Source organism: Bombina bombina, chromosome 1 (assembly GCF_027579735.1).
Source record: "Bombina bombina isolate aBomBom1 chromosome 1, aBomBom1.pri, whole genome shotgun sequence".
Lineage (NCBI taxonomy): Eukaryota > Metazoa > Chordata > Amphibia > Anura > Bombinatoridae > Bombina > Bombina bombina.
In genome coordinates this window covers 537,716,941-537,729,918 of record NC_069499.1, presented here as the reverse complement: position 1 = coordinate 537,729,918, position 12,978 = coordinate 537,716,941, and the positions used below count along the sequence as shown (strand labels likewise).

At 37.5% G+C, this 12,978-nt stretch overlaps 1 protein-coding gene across 2 annotated transcripts in view; it reads left to right on the top strand.

Moving 5' to 3' along the window:
* NRP2 (neuropilin 2) overlaps positions 1–12,978 on the top strand; it is a 198,447-nt gene that overhangs the window by 86,109 nt on the left and 99,360 nt on the right. For both annotated transcript variants that reach the window (XM_053698656.1, XM_053698657.1), the window contains exon 7: positions 6,622–6,777. In XM_053698656.1, the coding sequence (XP_053554631.1) occupies positions 6,622–6,777 (156 nt within the window). The remainder of the gene's footprint in view (positions 1–6,621; positions 6,778–12,978) is intronic.

Here is a 12,978-nt window from a genome sequence, read left to right as displayed (position 1 = left end):
AGGGTTGAATATGTCTGCCCCTGTCTCCCTGTGGATGATAAATCCAACCCAAAGAGTGTAGTCTCATGTAGCCTATAAAGAGTGTAGTCTCCTCTAGTCTATGAAGAGTGTAGTCTCCTCTAGCCTATAAAGAGTGTAGCCTCATCTAGCCTATAAAGAGTGTAGTCTCATCTAGCCTATAAAGAGTGTAGCCTCCTCTAGCCTATAAAGAGTGTAGTCTCCTCTAACCTATAAAGAGTAATCTCCACTAGCATATAAAGAGTGTAGTCTCCTCTAACCTATAAAGAGTAATCTCCACTAGCCTATAAAGAGTGTAATTTCCTCTAGCCTATACAGAGTGTAATTTCCTCTAGCCTATACAAAGTGTAGTCTCCTCTAGCCTATAAAGAGTGTAGCCTCCTCTAGCCTATAAAGAGTGTAGTCTCCTCTAACCTATACAGAGTGTAATCTCCACTAGCATATAAAGAGTGTAGTCTCCTCTAGCCTATAAAGAGTGTAGCCTCCTCTAGCCTATAAAGAGTGTAGTCTCCTCTAACCTATACAGAGTGTAATCTCCACTAGCATATAAAGAGTGTAGTCTCCTCTAGCCTATAAAGAGTGTAGCCTCCTCTAGCCTATAAAGAGTGTAGTCTCCTCTAACATATAAAGAGTGTAGTCTCCTCTAGCCTATAAAGAGTGTAGTCTCCTCTAGCCTATAAAGAGTGTAGTCTCCTCTAACCTATAAAGAGTGTAATCTCCACTAGCCTATAAAGAGAAGAGTGTAGTCTCCTCTAACCTATAAAGAGTGTAATCTCCACTAGCCTATAAAGAGTGTAGTCTCCTCTAGCCTATAAAGAGTGTAGTCTCCTCTAATCTATAAAGAGTGTAGTCTCCTCTAACCTATAAAGAGTGTAGTCTCCTCTAGCCTATAAAGAGTGTAGTCTCCTCTGCCCTATAAAGAGTTTAGTCTCCTCTAATCTATAAAGAGTGTAATCTCCACTAGCCTATAAAGAGTGTAATCTCCTCTAGCCTATAAAAAGTGTAATTTCCTCTAGCCTATAAAGAGTGTAATCTCCTCTGCCCTATAAAGAGTGTAATCTCCTCTAGCCTATAAAGGGTGTAATCTTCACTAGCCTATAAAGAGTGTAATCTCCTCTTGCCTATAAAGGGTGTAATCTTCACTAGCCTATAAAGAGTGTAATCTCCTCTTGCCTATAAAGAGTGTAGTCTCCTCTTGCCTATAAAGAGTGTAGTCTCCTCTAGCCTATAAAGAGTGTCATTTCCTCTAGCCTATAAAGAGTGTAGTCTCCTCTAATCTATAAATAGTGTAATCTCCACTAGCCTATCAAGAGTGTAATTTCCTCTAGCCTATAAAGAGTGTAATCTCCTCTAGCCTATAAACAGTGTAATTTCCTCTAGCCTATAAAGAGTGTAGCCTCTTCTAGCCTATAAAGAGTGTAAATTCCTCTAGCCTATAAAGAGTGTAGTCTCCTCTAGCCTATAAAGAGTGTAGTCTCCTCTAGCCTATAAAGAGTGTAGTCTCCTCTAGCCTATAAAGAGTGTAGTCTCCTCTAGCCTATAAAGAGTGTAATTTCCTCTAGCCTATAAAGAGTGTAATCTCCTCTAGCCTATAAAGAGTGTAATCTCCTCTAGCCTATAAAGAGTGTAATTTCCTCTAGCCTATAAAGAGTGTAGTCTCCTCTATCTTATAAAGAGTGTAGTCTCCTCTAGCCTATAAAGAGTGTAGTCTCCTCTAGCCTATAAAGAGTGTAGTCTCCTCTAGCCTATAAAGAGTGTAGTCTCCTCTAGCCTATAAAGAGTGTAATCTCCACTAGCCTATCAAGAGTGTAATTTCCTCTAGCCTATAAAGAGTGTAATCTCCTCTAGCCTATAAACAGTGTAATTTCCTCTAGCCTATAAAGAGTGTAGCCTCTTCTAGCCTATAAAGAGTGTAAATTCCTCTAGCCTATAAAGAGTGTAGTCTCCTCTAGCCTATAAAGAGTGTAGTCTCCTCTAGCCTATAAAGAGTGTAGTCTCCTCTAGCCTATAAAGAGTGTAGTCTCCTCTAATCTATAAATAGTGTAATCTCCACTAGCCTATCAAGAGTGTAATTTCCTCTAGCCTATAAAGAGTGTAATCTCCTCTAGCCTATAAACAGTGTAATTACCTCTAGCCTATAAAGAGTGTAGTCTCCTCTATCTTATAAAGAGTGTAGTCTCCTCTAGCCTATAAAGAGTGTAGTCTCCTCTAGCCTATAAAGAGTGTAGTCTCCTCTAGCCTATAAAGAGTGTAGTCTCCTCTAGCCTATAAAGAGTGTAGTCTCCTCTAGCCTATAAAGAGTGTAATTTCCTCTAGCCTATAAAGAGTGTAATCTCCTCTAGCCTATAAAGAGTGTAATCTCCTCTAGCCTATAAAGAGTGTAATCTCCTCTAGCCTATAAAGAGTGTAATCTCCTCTAGCCTATAAAGAGTGTAATTTCCTCTAGCCTATAAAGAGTGTAGTCTCCTCTAGCCTATAAAGAGTGTAGTCTCCTCTAGCCTATAAAGAGTGTAGCCTCCTCTAGCCTATAAAGAGTGTAGTCTCCTCTAGCCTATAAAGAGTGTAGTCTCCTCTAGCCTATAAAGAGTGTAATCTCCTCTAGCCTATAAAGAGTGTAGTCTCCTCTACCCTATAAAGAGTGTAGTCTCCTCTAGCCTATAAAGAGTGTAGTCTCCTCTAGCCTATAAAGAGTGTAGTCTCCTCTAGCCTATAAAGAGTGTAATTTCCTCTAGCCTATAAAGAGTGTAATCTCCTCTAGCCTATAAAGAGTGTAATCTCCTCTAGCCTATAAAGAGTGTAATTTCATCTAGCCTATAAAGAGTGTAGTCTCCTCTACCCTATAAAGAGTGTCGCCTCTTCTAGTCTATAAAGAGTGTAGTCTTCCCAAGCCTATAAAGAGATAGCACTTTATATCCACTCCACTGACATCCTGTAAAAGGCATTATCAAGCATTCTGAATTTAAGGAAGTGATGAGGTTGTACATTCAAACAAATTCATCTACTATTCATAAAAAAAGATTATTTTAAAGGAAATATGTATTTGACTAAATTAATACAAAAAACAAAAATAAAGTACACTTACATGTGATTACATAGCATAGAAATTTGTATGTTGGTGTGGAATTTTTGCTTCAGAGTAAATGGAGTTATCGACCACTCATGGTATTGGATAGTAACATACAATTTTAAACGACCTATAAACACAGTAGAATATCATAATCAATAAATGCATAATAAAAAGACAATGCAGAAGCACTTCGTTTGAATTTCAAATGAGTAGTAGATTTTTTTCTGACAAATGTCAGTTAGTTACATTTTCCTTCCTAATGCATCATGTGACAGCCCTCAGCCAATCACAAAATTCATATACGTATAGCCTGTGAATCGTGCACATGCTTAGTAGAAGCTGGTGCCTTATAAAGTGTGCATACAAAAAGACTGCACATTTAGAAAATGGAAGGGAATTGGAAAGTTGTTTAAAATTGTGTGCTCTATCTGGTTTATGAAAGTCTAATTTTGACTTCACTCCATTTAAGTCATCATAGTACCATTATTTAAAAAAAATGTACATTAAAGTAAGATCTGTTAAATCATAAATATATTAAATTAATAAATAATAGATTTTTAATTCACTGAATAAACTTTTTGTTTTCATGCTTGTGGAGGTATGTCCTTTTCACCAAGTGAGCTGTTAGGGATTGTTCTTATCAGCCAAATAATAATCCCTCCCTAGCTGAGTTGTGCATAAAGATGCATTTCCTGGTAGTTTCAAAAACAATTTTTTTTCAATATCTTAACCTTTTTTTTTTCATGCAAATTGTTTATCACCCATTGAATTGCTGCTCTTTCATATGCATGATAGCTGCGTTTTTTTTGTTGTTGTTGTTAAATGTCCCTTTAAATGCAAAATAGTATACATAAGGGCTTCCCTTTTACAATCATTCACCTGCTAGGATTTAGCAGCATAAACCCTATTGTCTTCGTAACTAGACATGTAATATTTATAAATAACTTTTATTATTGATGAAACTACCGACAGATGGCTGAATTGGTAAAAAGTGTATATTTGGTGCAATGAAAATGCCTTTGCATTCTAAAGAGTTCTGCAGTATTACAGCAACACTAAAGCCGCTGCAGCTGAAAGAGTTAAAGATTCAATGTTAAAAAGCAAGTTGAATTTTTCCAATTTTTAAATGCCATTTTTGCTAGTTAATTAAAAATGCTGCAAAAAAATAATATTTTTTTTTTATTTCACCACACAACATGAGCATTCTACACCTGCAGTGTTGCTTTTCAGATGCATTGCAAAGAGTGAGAAGCATATGCCGCAATGTGTGAAGAACTGGTTTAAATCAGGTATATTGATGTATTGCACAGAGCCTGTCAAGGGCTCATTTGAATCGCTTATAACATAGTGTTTTGGAAGCGGTTGTTGTGCATTGGAAAGGTATTCCTGTTAAGTGGATCTCTCTGCACCATGCTCAAGATTAATTGTTAGTCAGTAGGCATAATACTAGGGCTGGTGGGAGTGTCGTAATGAATTGATCCTCTGCAGAAGCAGGCTGCAGCTCTTTAAATCACCCCTTCATCAGTCAGTTCCCTTAGGATGTAAGCCAAGTGGAACCGGGATTTAGTGTACAAGAAAAAAAGTCTACACGCCTTCTGAGCCAGGCGCCGGTGCAGCATAAAAAAACAGACTCTTTGACTGCTGTAGTGGATTTGTTGTTAATCAGGGATACTTCTCTGTAATCAAACTTTACAATGAGTATGACACCCAGGGTTCATATAGTATTCTGCAATATATGTTTGTATTATGTATAATTCTCTTTAATACTACTGTGCATTAGTAATATAAAGTTTTTCAGAGTAGATGGTGCTATATAAAGTTGTACACACACATATATATATATACTGTATATATATAAATATATATATATATATACATATAAACAAACACACACTCATACACATTCACACACAACATCTTGAAGATGCAAAAACAATCCCCAAAAACTTTTAATGTGGATCTATTACTGTCTCCTGAAAACATTAGTAGTTTTTGAATAAATCTTGTAAGATGAATACCCCCATCTCAGTGGTAGGTGGAACTTACCTGCAGTGGTTTGATACCTTTATGATGCCTCCAGAGGAAAATGTATGAATCATCATTTTACAGTGAACATAGATCTGAATCTCCATATGAAAGAATGGGGTGTATATGGACTTGTGCAAACTCAGTAATATTGGACGCTGCTACTTGTTCAGTGTGAGTGTCCCTAGAGTTTAATTCAATAATTGTTAAAATCAATTGTTTGTCATGTGTTGCACAGAAGCAAGTAAAATGGCATTTATGAATGTTTCCTTTCACCTCTTTACGCTGAAGGTCAGGCCAAAGCATTGGCTTGTCAGAGCCAAAGACCAGCCAAGCCCACCTGTGGCTTGTAGAGAAAGGACATTGTCTCAGCATGGATGTGACCAGCTGCCAAATACTGGGATAATTTATTCCACATTAGTAACCTGGCAAGAGAAAGAAGCTACCAAGCAAAATGTAAAGTGTCTTAGATATTTGCTGCATTGGGATTTTTTTTATAAGCAAAAAGGCAAGACAGCATAGTCTGCTTACTGAACAGCAAGGGTCAGAGTGGCTGAGGAGACCTTAGCAAGCTTTTTAATGTCACATTTAACAGTTTTACAAATCTGTCACAATTGCCTATAATCCCTGATGGGGGGGGGGGGGGGGGGGGTTATAGGGCATTTTTAAATGGTCACATATCATTTTGCCTTCTTAACTGCAATAAAAATGAAGCTAAGCAGCATGATTTATTTAATAAATATAATGCTATTCTTGTTGCCTGATCCAAATTAAAGATGGTGGCACCCAGTACTCATTTTTTTACATAAGGAACTTTTCTCTTTTTAATAATCATTACATCTTGCTGCCTCCCTATTGGGAAGTGGATTGAGGTGTTGTGCCATCTTGCCACCTGGCTAAGCTTAATGAATTTGGCCTCATTGCTGAGACTAGTGAACTTCTTTGTAAAATATGCCCCTAATTAACATTTCATTAAAGGCCACATGGTCTAAGTTATATGCTCATTCATGAGTTAAGAGTGAAGCCATTTTGAATGCTCATTTAGCTTTGCAGGCATCTTAAAATGTAAATGAAATGAACAGATAGTTCTTAAAAGGACATTAAACTTTAAACTGGGTATCATGCATAGGAATCAGAACTAAACAGAAATGCATTGGCATACATGGGCATTTGTTATGTAGTGACTGATAGTGATATCTCACAGCCCTGTTGAGGGAATGTATATATATATAAGCTACTTTGCACTTGGAAGAGAATAAAACATTTCGAGAAATCTGAGGGGAAAAAAGAGCTTTACAATTGTTATTTAATCAATTTGCACACAAAAGGAAAGATTTGCTTGACTCAAAATGTGTGTTAATGTTCCAAAATACATTACTTCACTTTTAATTTTAATAAATGTATCTGTTCTCACCTGTAGTCCCTCTCTACCTTCTCTGTTTTATAAAATCTAAGTGTTACTGTGCTACTCCAAAATAGTAAATATATTGTTCTCACCAATACACCTACAGATTGACCTCCGCTTCTTGACTCTTCTGACCGCCGTTGCGACACAAGGTGCTATCTCCTCAGAAACCCGTGTGGGTTACTATGTGAAATCCTACAAGCTCGAAGTCAGTACTAACGGAGAGGACTGGATGATGTTTCGGCATGGTAAAAACCACAAGGTAACGCCTCGGTTCCTAATGTTAATCTTACTGGATAGGCTTGAAACTGTTTGCCTTGTTCTGCTGTTCTACATAGGTTTCATAGGTTAGGTAGACAAGTCATTTTGAGGTTTCAACCAAACTCTAACCCCTACCTTATATTTTTTATACATTTGAAAGTCTATTTTTCCAACAACAAACAAATGATATAAAAAGTAATTTAGTTGCTTCTGAGGAGAATATTATATTGCTATTTTACGTAACTGTGTTTAACATCTGCAGAGGGGTTAAACACAAAGTAAATCAGGCCCCAGAGTCTCACTGCTTGTTTGCAGGACATAACCACTGAGCAAATCAGGATTAACAAATTGTAGGATTTTTTTTGTATTCAAATGTCACTAATTTATTTGCTAATGCAAAATAAAAACATACAATATATATCAATCCCCATGTGTGTTTCTTTGCTAATTGATGTAATGCTTTATGTGAGTGGCTAATCTACTACCCAATGATGTATGTAGTCCTTACAGCAAATAATAATTTACTGTGTTGAAGATGAAATCTTAAATGGACAGTGTACACCAATTTTCATATAACTGCATGTAGTAGACATTACTATAAAGAAGAATATGCACAGATACTGATCTAAAAATCCAGTTTAAAACCTTGTAAAATCTTACTCAGAAGCTCCCTATTTAGCACTGTTGATGAGGTTAGGCTGGCACACTCATTGAAAGGGGCTAAGAGCAGGAAGAGCAGACCCCCTTCCCTGCATATGAAAATACCCAACAGGAGCAAGCAGGAGACTGTAGACTTGGGTTTACATCTGATACTTTGGGGCTTGGTTAGGAGTCTGAAAATCAGCACAATGTTATTAAAAAATAAGAAAAACTATACATTGTTACAAAAACACTCCCAAATGGGCTATATAAATAAATGATCTACAAAACATTTATGGAAAGAAAAATCTAGTGTACAGTGTCCCCTTAGTTTTGGGACCCTAATAAGTGAGCTGCTGTCATTTATAAGTTTATTTCTTCTACATTAATCACTGTAACGCCAAATACACACACACAGTGCATACCATCAGGGACCACTCACTGCTAATGTGTAGACATGTACCAGCATTCAGTGGGGAATTCAGAGTTTGGATTCCCATGAAATAGAAGCATTTACCTGGAACATCTTTATTACATCTCTTGTTATTAAAGATATTTTGCAAGTTGCCTTGTTTTGATGGTTGTTTAAAAAAAAAAAAAAAAAAAAGTTAGAGCTCAGCAGGAGAGAGATGCTTTAGCCATTCAGCAATCTGTGTTTGGAATCCCCAAGGTCACCGATGTAGAGGCAACTGACCAATAGGGTGTAAGAGCTGCAATGTCCCATGATCTAGTATAGCGTATCAGTGGGATTTACAGAGTGGCAGTAGACAGAGCAGTTAGGTCTGTTAACCCATGTGGGCATTTTGTTAAATCAATAAAGGCCTTTGTCATATAACTTTGCCTGTATATAGTAACACCAGATTTTTGGTGCTGAGTCATTTATTACAGTGCTTCAGCAGCATGCTTGTGCACTTTTATGAAATTATATTTAGGGCAGCTGTTTTCAATTGACAAGAAATGAATCAGTTTGTTTTACAGTGTGTGTCATGGGTCCTCTTGGCAGAAAAAAAAGCTTATTAATAGAGAGGACAAGAACAAGCGCTCCTAGCTGACAGCACACTGAAGCAGACCTTGCATTCTTGCTGTGCTGTAGACTCCTTGACAGCAAGTCAAGGGGAAGCTGTTTTCTCATTTTTTGTGTCTTCCTTTTTACATGGAATTCATTGAGAATTTATGTTCTGTCTCTCCATGCTGTGAAAACAATCACAAAACCACATGGAGCTCCAGTCTGAGAGCTACTGAGGCCTGAAACTCAAGAAGGCCGACTACAGTTTTGTGAAAAACATATATATGAAAAAGAAAAGAAGACTGGACTCTTTCCTTTATAGCGATAATATCCATTGCAGGCAACTTGCCCACACCCCTAATGTTATAAGTGTCAACTTCAAATCTAGCCCACACCCTTGGAAAAATATATATTATCCTAAATTCATTACTATTTTCATTAAAAGACCAGTCAACACATTAGATTTGCATAATCAACATATGCAAGATAACAAGACAATGCAACAGCACTTACAGGCCCATTTATCAAAGGGCTTGCGGACCTGATCCGACACTGCGGATCAGGTCCGCAAGACCTCGCTAAATGCGGAGAGCAATACGCTCTCCGCATTTAACATTGCACCAGCAGCTCACAAGAGCTGCTGGTGCAACGCCGCCCCCTGCTGACTCGCGGCCAATCGGCCGCCAGCAGGGAGCTGTCAATCAACCCGATCGTATTCGATCGGGTTGATGTCCGGCGATTCCTGTCCGCCTGTTCAGAGCAGGCGGACAGGGTTATGGAGCAGCGGTCTTTAGACCGCTGCTTCATAAGTTGTGTTTCTGGCGAGTCTGAAGACTCGCCAGAAACACGGCCCTTCAAGCTCCGTACGGAGCTTGATAAATGGGCCTGTACGTCTGAACTTCAAATGAATAGCAGATTTTTTTTTATAACAAATTTCAAAGTTATGTATATTTCCACTCCCCTTGTACCATGTGATAGTAATCAGCCAATCACAAATGCATATATGTATATTCTTTGAATTCTTGCACATGCTCAGTAGGACCTGGTGACTTAAAAATTGTAAATATAAAAGACTGTGCACATTTTTTTTTAATGGAAGTAAATTGGAAAGTTGTTTAAAATTGAATGCTGTATCTGAATCATGAAAATTTAATTTAACCTGAGTGTCCCTTTAAATCTCCAGCTCTCTAAAATGTATGCATTTGTTATGTTGTCATAGACAGTCAACACATTGAGCTTTACAAATCCCCACAAAATAACAAAGGAATGGTTTATCTCATTGAAAAAATCTAAACCAATGTGTAGAACAACTCACTCTTGCCTTATAATGGACTGTCTCAGGGCTTGACAAATCCAGGAGCCAGGGAGCCACATCACCCCAGGACTTCACTCCTGGCTCCTATCGTTTTATTTTTCATATATCTACATGAAAATACTATAGTTGTCTGGTAAAAAACATGCCAGCGGCTTCGCAATGGCTTTTGCTAAGATTGATATTATTATGTCTAAACATGTAGCTTAATACATTAAGTCATTGCAATTAAGTAGAAATATTGCAGGTAGAGCTCTGTTTCTGGCTTTAATATGTAGTTTGAATAGTTTGATAATTTAGCCCCACCCCTTATGATATCCAGTTTCTAACAATAAGCTGCACTCTAATATCAGATGTCAGATAAAGTTTCCCACTCCTAACAATATGAACTTCTTAGTTCTTAACAAGTCATCTTGCAGATTATAATATTTAGTTTAAAGTAAATAACAAGTAACAGAATATCTGTTAAGTATAATTGGTTAAAAAGCAGATTATTCATTTTTGTCAGACTCAAAAGTTTAGTTTTAACTCAACATGGTTTTAAATGAAGCACTTTGATTACAATAGGCATAAAACCCAACAAAATATGGTCGTTGTTTTTAGGGGGAAAAAACGGGATCCGCTCTTTTATGCCATTTTTGAGTAAGACTTTAGCTGATCATATGAATATTCACAGTTATAATCTGCCTTTTTCTTTGTTTTGGCTCTTAATGACCCTGGGCCCTGAGCTGATGTTGATTATATGTATGAGGATAATGAATATGCATTTTGGGCCAAATAATATAAGCGTTTACTGAATTTTCTCTTAGTTTTCTTCATGCTATATCCTAGAGAATAAGATGGGTGATTAGTACATAGCAAGAGGGATATATCCTGTCAGGAATATAGGATCTGTTAGAGCAATCATACTTGGCAGATATATATTGAGTCTCCCGTCTGCTTTACCATATGCAGCTTTTGGAAGAAAAATTAGAGTTTTCTGAATTTATTGTACTCCCATGAGGGGGTTAACCCTTGTTGTTTTTGTAACACCAGCAGAACACAAACATTCATAGAGGCCAGAAGAGGTCAAAGGACAACAGCTCCCATGGAGGAAGTGATGCATTGATATGATACAAGTATATTATAAGAGTAGTTGTACCTCATGTTTACTGAAGGGATCCTGATACTATTAAAGGGACAGTTCACCCAAAAAATTTCTCCCCTTTAAATTATTCCCAATGATCCTTTTAACCTGCTAGAGTGTATTAAATTGGTTACAAGTAGCTCCTTTACTCCTATTTCAGCATTTGAAATAGCTGATTTAGCCTGTGGTATCGCCACCTATACTGAACAAATTAATACTGGAGTATAGGCTATTGAATAGCCTAAGTATACACAGCCAGCAGAAGAGATTACACTCTCAGTGGGATGCAGGATAGTTAAGTAACAAAATGATCATTTTCCATTGTTCTCTTTATGTATTGAGCTTTGGTGTTCCAGCCAAATAAAATATAAGGAAGCAAGTCTGTTTACACAAACTTAGAACATAATGAGATCTGATATCACCTTTAAGTTCAACCCATTGTAATAGGCTGTGGTTTCAAAGCACAAAATCAGCTATTTCATATACACAAATAAGCATGAAAATGCAATTTCTCAAATATTTTATACTCTGCAGTTGGTATAACAAGTCATTTAAAATACATTAATGGGAAAACAATTTTACAGTGTACTGTCCCTTTAATGCTGCTTGGCTTTGTAATAAACTGTCCACTTTATTTGGGGGGCAATTGGGGCAACTTAGCTTCATGCAAAGTGCTTGCAGAAGCGTTAACAGGCCACTTCTAACGGGCAAAGTTTCATGTTAAAATAGCGCTCCACTTGTAATATATATATATTTATATATATATATGATTATATATAGGTATAGCTACTGTATATACAGATATATATAGGAATATCTATTTATAAATACATAAAACATATTCTGCTATGTGCAGAACATTGGAATGTGAAATATTTACAGTAAATACACAATATAACACTTTATTAAATATGAATATTGCAAAAAACATAATTTATGCTTACCTGATAAATTCCTTTCTTCTGTTGTGTGATCAGTCCACGGGTCATCATTACTTCTGGGATATAACTCCTCCCCAACAGGAAATGCAAGAGGATTCACCCAGCAGAGCTGCATATAGCTCCTCCCCTCTACGTCACTCCCAGTCATTCGACCAAGAATCAACGAGAAAGGAGAAACCAAGGGTGAAGTGGTGACTGGAGTATAATTTAAAAGATATTTACCTGCCTTAAAAAACAGGGCGGGCCGTGGACTGATCACACAACAGAAGAAAGGAATTTATCAGGTAAGCATAAATTATGTTTTCTTCTGTTATGTGTGATCAGTCCACGGGTCATCATTACTTCTGGGATACCAATACCAAAGCAAAAGTACACGGATGACGGGAGGGATAGGCAGGCTCATTATACAGAAGGAACCACTGCCTGAAGAACCTTTCTCCCAAAAATAGCCTCCGAAGAAGCAAAAGTGTCAAATTTGTAAAATTTGGAAAAAGTATGAAGCGAAGACCAAGTTGCAGCCTTGCAAATCTGTTCAACAGAGGCCTCATTCTTAAAGGCCCAAGTGGAAGCCACAGCTCTAGTAGAATGAGCTGTAATTCTTTCAGGAGGCTGCTGTCCAGCAGTCTCATAGGCTAAACGAATTATGCTACGAAGCCAGAAGGAGAGAGAGGTAGCCGAAGCCTTATGACCTCTCCTCTGACCAGAGTACACGACAAACAGGGAAGACGTTTGTCGAAAATCCTTAGTTGCCTGCAAGTAGAACTTGAGGGCACGAACTACATCCAGATTGTGTAGAAGACGTTCCTTCTTTGAAGAAGGATTCAGGCACAGGGAAGGCACCACGATCTCTTGATTGATGTTCCTGTTAGTGACTACCTTAGGTAAGAACCCAGGTTTTGTACGCAGAACTACCTTATCTGAATGAAAAATCAAATAAGGAGAATCACAATGTAAAGCTGATAACTCAGAGACTCTCCGAGCCGAAGAAATAGCCATTAAAAATAACACTTTCCAAGATAACAACTTTATATCAATGGAATGAAGGGGTTCAAACGGAACTCCTTGTAGAACGTTAAGAACAAGGTTTAAACTCCATGGCGGAGCAACAGTTTTAAACACAGGCTTGATCCTAGCTAAAGCCTGACAAAAGGCCTGGACGTCTGGATTTTCTGATAGAC